This window comes from Dendropsophus ebraccatus, chromosome 6 (assembly GCF_027789765.1).
Source record: "Dendropsophus ebraccatus isolate aDenEbr1 chromosome 6, aDenEbr1.pat, whole genome shotgun sequence".
NCBI classification, from domain to species: Eukaryota; Metazoa; Chordata; class Amphibia; order Anura; family Hylidae; genus Dendropsophus; species Dendropsophus ebraccatus.
In genome coordinates this window covers 21944644-21959116 of record NC_091459.1, presented here as the reverse complement: position 1 = coordinate 21959116, position 14473 = coordinate 21944644, and the positions used below count along the sequence as shown (strand labels likewise).

At 42.3% G+C, this 14473-nt stretch overlaps 1 protein-coding gene across 5 annotated transcripts in view; it reads right to left on the bottom strand.

The window, feature by feature from the left end:
• The window catches only part of SENP6 (SUMO specific peptidase 6), a 68304-nt gene that overhangs the window by 49336 nt on the left and 4495 nt on the right, over positions 1-14473 (bottom strand). For all 5 annotated transcript variants that reach the window (XM_069974654.1, XM_069974657.1, XM_069974660.1 and 2 more), the window contains exon 2: positions 4608-4701. In XM_069974654.1, the coding sequence (XP_069830755.1) occupies positions 4608-4701 (94 nt within the window). The remainder of the gene's footprint in view (positions 1-4607; positions 4702-14473) is intronic.

Sequence of the window (14473 nt, the reverse complement as noted above, 5' to 3'; positions counted from 1 at the left end):
CCCCACAGCATACGTTACCTGGTCCACCCTCCGGCTGCATCCTGGCTCCCGTAGGTCTCGCTCAGACAATCAGTGCACGGCTGAGTCCCTATGGGACCCTCAAATGCAGCCGAAGGGGTTAAGGGGTTAAATAGGCAAAGGTTCAAGGTGCCGAGCTAAAGTAGTAAGAGGCCTGACACTGGCATATATTCATGTGCTCAGAAATGTCTGTGAGGCAGGTTTTATCTTTTCTGTTGGCCCTGTGGTAAAACAGACACGTTATCTACGTTCAATTACAAAGATAGGCAACTCATTTATTTTTTTAAAAGCAGTAAAATAAAATTAACCCTTTGAGGACCAGGACCAAAATGACCCAGTGGACCGCGCAAATTTTGATCTTAGTGTTTTCGTTTTTCCCTCCTCCCCTTCTAAGAGCTCTAGCACTCTCAGTTTTCTATCTACAAGGCCATGTAAGTGCTTGTTTTTTACAGGAATAGTTGTACTTTGTAATGGCGTCATTCATTTTACCATAACATGTATGATGGAATTCCAAATATATTATTTATGAAGATATAAATAGGTGAAATCGAAAAACAGAATGCAATATGGTAACGTTTGGGGGGTTCCTGTGTCTACGTAATGCACTATATGGTAACAGCGACATGATACTATTATTCTATAGGTCAGTACGAACACAACCACATGCAGGTTACACAGATTCTCTAATGTTATATATATTTTTTTAATGAAATCCTTTTTTTTGGCAATTAAATATTAATAAAATGGGCCTATTGTGACGCTTATAACGGTTTTATTTTTTCACCTGTATGGGGTGTCATTTTTTCCGCCATGATCTTTAGTTTTTATTAATACCATATTTGTGAAGATCGGACGTTTTGATCACTTTTTATTGATTTTTTAAAAATATATAATGTAACATAAAATCGGTAATCTGCGCACTTTTTTCCCTCTTTTCGTGTACGCCGTTCACCGATCACAATGACGCTTGTTATATTTTAATAGATCGGACAATTACGCATGCTACGGTATATTATATGTTTATCTATTTATTTTTAATCGCGGCGTTTAAGGGGTTAAGGACACGTGGCAGCGCGATCGCTGCAGCGTGTCATTACCGGTGAGGTCCCGGCTGCTCACTGCAGCCGGCCCCCACCTGCTATGAAGCGCGCTCCGCTCCGCTTTTCCCAGGTCCCCCCTCTCATTCACTGCTCATTATCAGGAAATCTTGATTCTTTTACATCTTTTACATTTGTTCTATGGAGAGGGGAGGGGGAAAGAGGGAGGAGGGAGATTAGTCACCAGCAGAGAGCAGAGAACAAAGGATTACACAGTAGGACCTGTGTGAAAGCCGGTATTCAGAGGTCAGAGAGGTTAGTGCTGACTTCAGAGGAGATAGCCCGGTGATGTAGCTGTAAATTAAGAGTCCATTTACACAGAAAGATTATCCGCCAAAGATTTGAAGCCGAAGCCAGGAATGGATTTTAAAAGAGAAATCTCAGGCTTTCCTTTATGACCTGATCTCTGTTTATAGTCTGTTTCTGGCTTTGGCTTCAAATCTTTGGCAGATAATCTGTCAGATAATCTTTCTGTGTAAATGGACCCTAAGGGCCCTATTACACGGGACGATTATCGTTCGAATTTAAACGATAATCGTTCTGTCTAAATGCAGGAAACAATCGAAAAATCGTTCGTATGTCGTTTAGTCGTTGATTTAGATCTGAACCTAAAATCTCATTTGCGATTGTTAATCGTTAGTTGTTAATCGTTAAAAATCGCTCAGTGTAATAGGACCCTAACTCTTTGTTGTCCTGTTTTGGTGCCTCATCTCCCTCCACCCCTCCCCTCTCCATAGAAAACCATGAAGACAGGGGGGAGCTTCAAACTGCTTTTTCGAGATAAAAATGCATTTTTCGGCTAATAAACCCAATTACAAAGTTTCTTAAAATCGCCTGTACTATTGATTTCTGCAAAAAAAAATAAAAAATCTAAACAACAGTGACACTTTAAAACTAAACAAATATTATATAAGTGTGTTTATAATTGCTATATTGTAAACCTTATAACATTTTTATTGATCACTTTTCATTAACATTTTTCTGGATGTGATGCTTTTTGGCAAGTTTTTGCACTCACAGTGTTTACAGTGTCAGATCAGGAATAAGATTCTGCAATCGTTCAGCTGATTTCACATGTGGCGATAGCAAATATGTATATTTTTTATTTTTTTAGATTTAAAAAATAGGAGATGAGGGGTGAATTAATCTTTTATTTAAACATTAAAAAAAAATTTTTTTAACACTAATTTGACGTCCGCCGTTATTTTCTTCCATTTTTATCTATAAAATAATCCTGAATTCTTGCTGTATTCACTCTGACCAGTAGACCCATTAATAGACTGACACTTCCCATACTGTAGAGAAAACATTTAGAAGTCTCCTCAACTCCAATCACAGGTATTTCATACACAACGTGTTTCGAAGCCACTTGGCTTCAAAACGCGTTGTTTGAATAGATGCCACTTTTCTGAAGCCCATTGTTGGATCTGTGCCCGACACCTGTGATTTGCTGTTGAGCAGTTTTATGTATATTGAGAATCCTGTGCGATTCCATGGGAAAGGCCGCAGTCCATTACTTGTAAGTAGAGATGAGCGAACCTGGAGCATGCTCGAGTCCACCCGAAACCAAACTTTCAGCATTTGATTAGCGGTGACTGCTGAAGTTGGATAAAGCCCTAAGGCTATGTGGAAATCATGGATATAGTCATTGGCTGTATCCATGTTTTCCAGACAACCTTAGAGCTTTATCCAAGTTCAGCAGCCCCAGCTGATCAAATGCCGAACGTTCGGGTTCGGATGGACTCTAACCCCAACCCGGTTCGCTCATCTCTACTTGTAAGTGTATGGGGGTTGTGCCTCCGGCTCCTAGGTCACTGACATCCCGCTCAGCCAATCAGGGACTGCGGTGGCCAGCTGAGCGGGATGTCAGTGAATCAGGAGCCAGAGAAACAGGAGTGTGGGCAGGTAATGTATCAGCTGATGGGTTAAGTAGGCAGTGGCTGCGTTCTCATAGCGGGATGCAAATCAGCTGTGAAAATGCAAAGCCATAGAACATAACAATACCGAGTGTCACAGTGGATTACACTGCAAAACTTGCAGCATGAAAGCCACTTTGATGCAGTATGTGTGAACACCCCCCCCCCCTTACTGTAAAAGTTGACACCAGTATAAAGATAAGATGGGATCTGGTAATTTATAATATGTGATGGTAAGAGCTTTCCCTGTCCATAGATCACAGAGCATGCCCATAAAACTCTCCCATAGAAGTCGAAAGACTTCCTTCTAATTTATTGTTCCCCTGCTAGGTCTTATTGCAATGCAGAAACCTGAGGCAATATGGCAGCTCTGTAATAATATACATAAGAAATCATTAGGAAAACTTTTTAGTATATGGCTCTAATAAGTATAATATATATATATATATATATATATATATATATATATTTGACACATAACCTTTAAAGTGTCACTGTCGTTTAAATTTATTTTTGCAGAAATCAATAGTACAGGCGATTTTAAGAAACTTTGTAATTGGGTTTATTAGCCGAAAAATGCATTTTTATTATGAAAAAGCAGTTTGAAGCTCTCCCCCTGTCTTCATGGTTCTCTTATGGAGAGGGGAGGGGTGGAGGGAGACGAGGCACCAAAACAGGACAGCAAAGAGTTAATTTACAGCTACATCACCGGACTATCTCCTCTGAAGTCAGCACTGACCTTTGAATAACAGCTTTCACACAGTTCCCGCTGTGTAATCTTTTGTTCTCTGCTGCCAACTAATCTCCCTCCTCCCCCTCCCCTCTCCATAGGTTACACAGGACCTGACTGATGTAAACTAGTCCCAATTTCCTGATAATGAGCAGTAAATGAGAGAGAGGAGGGAGGGGGGGGGGGGACCTGGGGAAAGTCTTTTTGAATGCAGATAATGGCATATTTGTCTAATAAACCCAATTACAAAGTTTCTTAAAATCGCCTGTACTATTGATTTCTGTAAAAAAAAAAAAAAAAACTGCAACGAAAGTGACACTTTAAAGTGTCACTGTCGGTACAACTTTCAAAATCTAAATCAACAGTAGATGTGATATAAAGCAAGTTAGCAATTTACATTAATTTTTTTTTAAGTTATGGAGAACACGGCACTTCCTGTTTTCTGACTTTTTTTCCCCTCACAGAGAGAAGGCAGTTATGTGACTGATGGACACATTGAGCCGTGACTCTCTGTACTGGCCGGAATTACTGTGTTTAGTCTGTTTTTTTTCAACCAGCACAAGTCAGAAAATCTGCCTTCAGGAGACTGGACCTGGATTTCTGGTAAGTACGGCTTTGTTTTTTACAGCAAAAAAAATAATGAATGTATAATGCAAACTTGCTTTAAATCACATCTACTGATGATTTAGATTTTGAAAGTTATATTGACAGTGAAACTGTAAGAAATGTGGAAGGGGCGATATCAAATCCCAGAAGGAAACAACAACACAGCAGCTATAAGAAGCAGAGAACTAGAAATGCTATTCTTATGCTTTTCAATCTCATGGTCTACAGAACTGTACTTACTCTTTTTCAATATCACCTTCACTTTCTTGCCGGTTTTCAAAACTCCAGTTATTTCTAAAACCTGCATCTTTCTTGGATTGTGCTCTATCCAAAGCTAAAACAAAGCAGAGCCAATCCATGTCAGAAATAGCATGGACAGATCTAGGTGCATATAGGATTACAGACTAAAACAAAACCAAAATCAATAACCCCTTTCACACTCCTAGGACAGACCAAATAATACAAGGCAATAAATAAAAAGATTGTAATACATCACATATTTCCATGTCCCATAACATTACAATGCTTAAAGGGGTACTCCGGCAAGAATCTTTTTTTCTTCTTTTTCAAATCAACTGGTTTCAGACGGTTGTATAGATTTGTAAATTAATTCTATTTAAAAATCTCCAGTCTTCTCATACTTATCAGCTGCTGTATGTCCTGCAGGAAGGGGTGTATTCTTTCCAGTCTGACACAGTGCTCTCTGCTGCCACCGCTGTCCATGTCAGGAACTGTCCAGAGCAGCAGCAAATTTCCATAGAAAACCTCTCCTGCTCTGGACAGAGGTGGCAGCAGAGAGCACTGGGTCAGACTGAAAAGAAACCACTATTTTATGCAGGACATACAGCAGCTGATAAGTATGGGTAGACTTGTGATTTTTAAGTAAATTACAAACATAACTAAATAATAAATACAAATACTATATAAACTTTCTGAAACCAGTTGATTAATATAAACAGGATTTATGCCAGAGTACCCCTTTAACATAAAAGGGGAACTCCAGAGGGGGGGGGGAATATTACTTTATCACCGCTCAATCTTCTACGGCCACCAGCAAAGAGAGAGTGTTAATAGCAATCATTGCTCATTCTGCAGAGGCTGCCGCTCACACAGCACGGCTGACAGCCAGCCTCCCAGTGTACTGTATATTCGAATATCATATAGGACACAGTGAGGGTGGGGCTGTTCCATATCAATATGTGTGCAGCAGTGCTGGATGGGAGCAGGGACCAGGACCTGAACAGCCCTACAGTTCCCAACACAAACACCGGTGGCAGACGAGAGGCCATTGTCGCCCCTTACTGCTGACACTCACATGGTATATAATAAAAATAATAATAATAATAACGTTTTTATTTGTATATAATTTTAAAAAATATATACATTTATTTTAATAAAGTTTCACTGTAAAGTCATATAACTTTATTAAACAAGAAGTAGTTTAGAAGCATCTAACCTATATGTCCTTATAGCGTCCGGGGCACTTAGGCTGAAGGTAAGTTGTGGTGCTGTCTCTAGAAGAAAGTGGCCATGTTTTTCTAATGCTGGTTAACGGGAACCCGTCACCAAGACAATGCTATCTAATCTATCACCACCGTGTTATAGAGCAGGAAGAGCTGAGCAGATTAATATATAACACTGATGGAAAAGATTCAGTATAACTTGTTACATGTTGATCATTCTGTGTTAACCCCTTGCACGTTCCTGACTCTGAAGGGGTTTGATGTGTGCGGGACCGCTGCATGAGAGCGGTCCTGCACACATCAGTGTCCTGAGAGCTTAGGATAATGAGAGGCAGCTGCGATCCCGCAGCTGCCTCTCAATAATCCCTTAAACGCTGCGATCTATAGCGATCCCGGCGTTTAAGGTACTCGGTGACAGAACAAGCTTCTGTCACTGAGTGATCAGGACCCCTGCAGCATGTCCTGATCGCATGTACCGACGGGCAGGGGTAAGCCTCTTACCTCTGTCCTGTCGGATCGGCAATCCATGTATAGAGTCTGCTCTCAGGCAGGCTCTATGCATAGATCGCAGATAACACTGATCTATGCTATGCTATGGCACAGCATAGATCAGTATATGCAATTTAATGATTGCATGTTTTACTGTGAAAAAGTGTAAAAAAAAAAAAAAAGGAAAGGGAAAAAAGTGTAATAAAAAAGTTTTTTAAAGTGTAAAAAAAAAACCTTATACCCCCTTGCCCATTGTAAAAACAAAATTATTTAAAAAAAATAAAATAAACATATTACATATCGTAGCGTGCGGAATTGTGCGATCTATTAAGATATTACATTACTGTTATATCCCGCATGGTGACCGGTGTAAAAAAATAAATAAAATAAATACAGGCTTGCTGATTTTTTTTATTATATATCAGAAAAAAATTATAAAAAGCGATCAAAATTTTTTTGTTACACAAATATATTAATAAAACCTAGAGATCATGGCGCAAAAAATTACACCCAAACCAGCCCTGTAGGTGGAAAAATAAAAGCGCTATGGCTCTTAGAAGGCTGCGAGGAACACTGCATTAATTTGTGCTGGACTTTTGTGCATCAATGGGCTTGATCTTGAAGGGGTTAAGGAGCCCAGGAGGCGGAGTCATGCAATGGACTGGACTCTTTAGCATGAAAACGTCAGGGAATTCAATCAATAAATTACAAGTTATACGGAATATTTTCCCACAAAGATATATATCAATCTGCTCAGCTCCTTCTGCTCTATAACATAATACTGATAGCTTAGGTAGAATTTTCATGGTGACTGGTTCCCTTTAAGCCTTTTAAAATAAGCAAAAGCATCCTACATTGTTAATTTTAATGAATAAAGAACTGTTTTTTAACCCCTTAGTGACCGCCATGCTGCCTTTTCACGGCGGCCACTAATGGGCTTTATTCCGATGCGTACGCCTTTTAACGGCGGGCGCATCGGAATAAATTACCGCCCGGCGGCGGCTGCGGGACGGGTGATCAGCGGTCAGTGTGACAGCTGACACCCTCCTGTAACTGCCCGGAGCGGAGGATTCTCCGCTCCGGGCAGTTTAACCCGTTAAATGCCGCTGTCAAACCATGACAGCGGCATCTAACGGGTCCAGGTGGATCCCGGACGGCGCCGTGGATCACTTACATGATCGCGATGTCCCGCGGCGCCGTCCGGGGTCCCGATGTCTCCATGGTGATTCCGGGGTCCTAATGAAGGTCCCCGGGGTCACCATGGAGATGCCTGATGCTGACAGGGGTGGCCGCGGCTATTGCCTGTCAGCATGAGGCATGATACAATACATTGCAGTACATCAGGTACTGCAATGTATTGTATCAGTGATCTAAGTATTTTACACTAGTGTACAGTAATGTACACTAGTGTAAAAGTAAAAAAAAGTGAAAAAAAGTGTGCACCAAACACAACACAGCCCCCCCCCAGCCCCCCCAATAATAAAGATGCATTACATTCCCCATACACTATAAAACATTACATAAAAGTGATCAAAAACACAAATCCTATACATATTTGGCATCGTTACGTCCGTAACAACCCAATCTATAAAACTATATCAATAATTATATTGCACGACACACGCTGTAAAAAAAAAACAAAAAAAACAGTACTAGAATAGCTGTATTTTATCAATCCACTTTAGAAAATACGTCATAAAAGAGATCAAAAAGTCATATACATATAAAACTTGGTATCAATAGAAACTACAGATCTTCCCGCAAAAAATAAGCCCAAAACCAGCTCTGTCGCGCAAAAGATGAGAACGCTATGGATCTTGCAATGCAGGGACAGTTTTTGTGGGTTTTGGCTAGGAAGATAGTTTCTATTGCGCCAAAGCGGTAATAGTTAAAAAAAAACTATACAAATGTGGTATCGCCGTAACCGTAGCGACCCAGAGAATACATGTGTTATGTTATTAGTGACCGCCGATACGGATTTTTACGGCGATCACTAATGGGCTCTATTCTTCTGCCATCAGCTCTTTATGGCGATGGTGCAGAATAGTGCAGCGGCGCCGGTAATGCCCGCAGCCTCCTCCTCTAAGCTATCGGAGGTAGCTGAGGGGTTGGGGGAGAGTGTGGGGTCAGTCCCGGCCAGTCCCCTCACCGGTGATCGCCGTTATTATCAGTATAAAGGCGGCTACCGGTAACGGGCATTGCCAGCGCAGCTGAACGCTTTCATCTCTTCTCACCGTGAATCCACAGTGAGAGGAGATGAAAACATGTCCCCCCATCCCCAGAATTAACCCTAGTGACCTGGCCACTGACCCTCCCCTCCCTGGGCGGCCATCTGATACAAGATGGCCGCCGTCATCACTGTGAACAGACTCTGTTCACAGTGATGGATTCCTAAAAATGATCAAAGCTTCATTCTTTCCACCACAGGAGGTGGCGGAGAGCATGGGGCAATGATCGGTGACCACCCGGTGTGGTCCTAGTACAAGCGATCAGCGGTATATACTATATACCACTGAATGCCTGTTCCAAATGGTGCCGGCACTTTTTTACGCCTGTCACCAAAGTCAAGTGCCCTGGATTACCCGTAACCACCCTGGATTACTTGTAACCACCCCAGATTACCTGTAACCACCCCAGATTACCCATCACCACCCCAGATTACCCGTAACCACCCTAGATTACCCGTAACCACCCCAGATTACCCGTAACCACCCCAGATTGCCCGTATCCACCCCAGACAGCCCATAACCACCCCAGACAGCCCATAACCATCCCAGACAGCCCATAACCATCCCAGACAGCCCATAACCACCCCAGATTGCCTGTCACCACCCCAGAATGCCCGTAATCTCCACAGATTGCCCGTAATCTCCCCAGATTGCCCGTATCCCCCCCCCATAGCCCATAACCATTCCAGACAGCCCGTAACCACCCCAGATTGCCACAGACTGCCTGTAACTACCCCAAATTGCCTGTAACCACCACAGATTGCTCGCAACCACCCCAGATTTCCCGTCACCACCCCAGATTTTCTGTCACCACCCCAGATTGCCAGTTGCATCCCCAGATAGTCAGTGAACACCCCCAGATTGCCCGTCACCTCCCCAGATAGCCAGTAACCACCCCTAGATAGCTAGTAAACACCCCAAGATTGCCCATAACCACCCCATACAGCCAGTAACCACCCCAGATTGCCCGTAACCACCCCAGATTGCCTGTTACCACCCCAGATTGCCTGTGACCACCCCAGATTGACCGTAACCACCCCAGATTGACCGTAACCACCCCAGATTGACCGTAACCACCCCAGATTGACCGTAACCACCCCAGATTGACCGTAACCACCCCAGATTGACCGTAACCACCCCAGATTGACCGTAACCACCCCAGATTGACCGTAACCACCCCAGATTGGCACAGACTGCTCGTAACCACCCCAGATTGCCCATAACCCCACCAGATTGCCTGCTGCCACCTCAGATAGCCAGTAAACACCCTGAGATTGTCTATTACCACCCCAGATAACCAGTAAACACCCACATATTGCCTGTAACTAAAATGACACTCCTTCTCTTCTGAGCCCTGCTGTGTGCCCATACAGTGGTTTATGCCCACATATGGGGTACCATTGTACTCAGGAGAACCTCCGTTACAAGTTTTGGGGTGCTTTTTCTTCCTTTGATTCTAGTGAAATTGAGAAATTTCAAACTAAACAAACATGTTATTGAAAAAATTAAATTTTTTTCATTTTTACGGTCTAGTTTTGAATACTTTCCTCCAATACCTGTGGGGTCAAAATGGTCACCACACCCCAAGATAAATTCCTTGAGGGGTGTACTTTCCAAAATGGGGTGATTTTGGGGGGGAGGGTTCTATTCTGTAGACATTACAGGGGCACTGCAAACGCACCTGGCGCTCAGAAACTTCTTCAGGAAAATCATGCACTGAAAATGCTTGGCGCTCCCTCCCTACTGAGCCCTGCTGTGTGCCCACACAGTGGTTTATGCCCACATATGGGGTACTGTTCTACTCAGGAGTACCTGCCTTACATATATTGGGGTGAGTTTTCTCCCCTGTTTCTCGTGAAATTGAGAAATTTCAAACTAAACAAACATGTTATTGGAAAATTTCTATTTTTTCATTTTTACTGTCTTCTTTTGAATACTTTCCTCTAATACCTGTGGGGTCAAAATGGTCACCACACCCCAAGATGTATTCTTTGATGGGTGTACTTTCCAAAATGGGGTGACTTTTGGGGGGGTTCTATTCTGCTGACACTACAGGGGCTCTGCAAACGCACCTGGCGCTCAGAAATTTCTTCAGCAAAATCTGAACTGGAAATGCTAATTGGCGCTCCTTCCCTTCTGAGCCCCGCTGTGTGCCCACACAGTGGTTTATGCCCACATATGGGGTATCGTTCTACTCAGGAGTACCTGCCTTACATATATTGGGGTGAGTTTTCTCCCCTGTTTCTCGTGAAATTGAGAAGTTTCAAACTAAACAAACATATTATTGGAAAAATTCTATTTTTTCATTTTTACTGTCTTCTTTTGAATACTTTCCTCTAATACCTGTGGGGTCAAAATGGTCCCCACACCCCAAGATGTATTCTTTGATGGGTGTACTTTCCAAAATGGGGTGACTTTTGGGGGGGTTCTATTCTGCTGACACTACAGGGGCTCTGCAAACGCACCTGGCGCTCAGAAATTTCTTCAGCAAAATCTGAACTGGAAATGCTAATAGGTGCTCCCTTCCTTCTGAGGCCTGCTGTGTGCCCATACAGTGGTTTACGCCCACATATGGGGTACCGTTCTACTCAGGAGAACCTGCATTACAAAATTTGGGGTGCATTTTCTCTCATGTTTATTATGAAAATGAGATACTTTAATCTTAACAAATATATTATTGGAAAATTTCTATTTTCCATTTTTTTCCGGCCTAATTGTGAATACTTTCCTCCAGCCCCTGTAGGGTTAAAATGCTCATTATACCCCTAGATTAATTCTTTAAGGTGTCTAGTTTCCAAAATGGGGTCACTTATGGGGGTTTCCAGTATACAAACCTCCTAAATCAACTTAAAAAAAGAACTGGTCCCTAAAGAAATCAGTTTTGGAAATTTCATGAAAATTTGATAATTTGCTGATACATTTCTAAGCCCCGTAACACCCTAAAAAAGTGAAATATGTTTACGAAATGAAGCCAGAATAAAGAGGACATATTGATAATGTGACTTACTAACTAATTTTTGTCATGTGCCTTTTTTTTTTTAGAAGCAAAGAATTTCAAAGTTCGTAAAGTGCAAAATTTTCAAATTTTTCATTATATTTTGATGTTTTTCACAAAAAACACACAAGACAGTGACCAAATTTTGCCACTAACATAAAGTACCATATGTTACGAAAAAACAATCTCAGAATCGCTAGCATACGTTAAAGCATCACTGAGCTATAAGCGCATAAAGTGAGACAGGTCAGATTTTGAAAAATGAGCCTGGTCATTAAGGCCCAAACAGGCTTGGTCCCTAAGGGGTTAAAGGAATCAAGTACTGGAACACTCTTATTTTGGCTTCTCTGTGCCATTTCCATGCTATTAGCAGTGTATTTCCTGTACTAATGAGGTGTTTTGGGGTGATGAGAGGACTACCCCCAATGCACCAAAACGCTTCATTAGCAGACAGAAGAAACTGCACCAAGGATGTAACTTACCTTCACTCTCAGCACCCTATGTGCCGTAGGGACATATAAGTATGTTAGATTCTTCTAATATTAATAGTTTCCCTTAAAACAATATATTTATAAGAGAGATTATTTATTTATTTTTTTTTAAATTGTTACTCTCCTAAGTATTTCGTAAGGAATTCCCACATCTAAGTGAAATTCAGTTTATGTATGCAGCTTGCATTTCTAGCAGCAGATATGGACATCAATAGCAGCATACCGCATGTTCTTGTTCTACTGATCCCTATAGGTCAGGAATGGGGGAAACTTCGGCCCCTCCAGCTGTTGCAAAACTACAATTCCCATCATGCCTGGACAGCCAAAGCAAAGCATGATGGGGATTGTAGTTTTGCAACAGCTGGAGGGGCCGAAGTTTCCTCATCCCTTCTTTAGGCAGAGAGTTGAATGCCCCCCCTTTATTTTGTTTTTGCCTATATAATGCTCACACATCCGCTGTATTCCCATAGTATATGTTTCAGCCAAGCACAGCTAAATTCATACATTTTTGTATTTTACTTCTATTTAAAAATATCACATCTTCCGATACTTATCATCTGCTGTATGTCCTGCAGGAAGTGGTGTATTCTTTCCAGCCTGACACATTGCTCTCTGCTGCCACTTCTGTCCATGTCAGGAACTGTCCAGAGAAGGAGAGGTCTTCTATGGGAATTTGCTTCTGCTCTGGACAGTTCCTATCTCGGACAGACGTGGCAGCAGAGATCACTGATATGAAGGACGACATACAGCTGCTGATAAGTACTAGAATACTGGAGATTTTTAAATAGAAGTAAATTACAAATCTATATAACTTTCAGACCCCAGTTGATTTGAGAGAAAACACTTTTGCTGGAGTACCCCTTTAATGCAGCAGGGTCACATGGTCAGTTTAACAACCAATAAATTACTTGCTCTGCTGAGTGGACAGGATGTCAGTCTTTCCTGTGTCGGCTGACTTCCTGTGAACTACAGGGTAACATCAATGCCTCCTGTGTGTGAGAGAATCAAAAACTGCAGAGTATCTTGAGAGTGCAAACATAGACTACAAAGTATAAGAATATGCCAGATTTTCTACAGCTGTTTGAAGATCTGGTGCATCTTAAGACTGTCTAGTCCAAGTTTGCACCTCCTATAGGTTGGCTTAGGGGCATATTAGATGGCCTGGCATTCACCTGTAAGATAGCGCCAATCTGCTAGATGAGGGCTGCACGGAAATTGTTAGCGATGTTAGTGCAGCCCTCGATTTTTACATGAAAAATAATACAGTTAAAGGGTTACTCCAGCGAAAATCTTTTTCTTTCAAATTAACTGCTGTCAGAAAGTTATATAGATTTGTAATTTACTTCTATTAAAAAAACTCAAGTCTTCCCATACCTATCAGCTGCTGTATGTCATTCAGGAAGTGATTTATTTTTAGTCTGACACAGTGCTCTCTGCTGACATCTCTGGCCAAGACAGGAACTGTCCAGAGCAGGAGATGTTTTCTATGGGGATTCAAAGAAAGCAGACAAAGTTCCTGTCACGGCCAGAGATGTCAGCAATGAGCACTGTGTCAGACTGAAAATAAAACACTTCCTGCATGACATACAGCAGCTGATAAGTATGGGAAGACGAGATTTTTTTAATAGAAGTAAATTAAAAATCTATATAACTTTCTAACAGCAGTACCCCTTTAAAGGAGAAGTCCCACGAACACTAAAATCAGCAGGAAGACAGAAGGCGTATAAGATAATAAACAAGTACCCCGGCTGAGTGATAGCTGGATCAGCCAATCAGTGTTTCCAAGTATGGGCTTTCAGAGAGTGACAAACGGCTCTCTGGATTGCCGGCCCGAACACGGGGTGTCACAGTGATGTCCTGGTCCAGGCGGGTCTACACTGACAGTGGGGAGAAGGTTTCTCCCCCGAACACAGAACACACCACTGACGTCCTGGTCTGGGGAGTGATCATACATACGGAGCTGGTACACGGGGGACTCACGGCACTTCGCAGCTGTACTCAGCTGCGGGACAGAAGTAGAATCTCTCCAGTCCTGTGTGTACACAGGGCGCCTGTCAGCTGAGCACAGCTGCAACAGGGTGCTGAAGAGTCCCCTGTGTACCAGCTCCGCCGCAGAAGGATGGGGGGGTTGTATGTATGAGATAAATATACCAAAGGGGGGAGTAGGTGAATACACGGGGGTGGGGGGGGTTGTGCTCCACATAAGAGTAAAGAGTTAGAATATATAATCATGTCCTGAACTGAGACGTCAGCGGTATGTCCTGTGTTCGGGCAGAAACCTCCTCCTCACTGACAGTGTGAGCCCATGTTCGGGCGGGCACTCCAGAGAGCCCATACTTGGATAGAGGTCGGTGACCTTACTGCACCGTGTAAATAATCTAGAACACAAAAGAGAGACAGAATTGGCTATAGAAGTCAATGGCACATATTAATTATATGG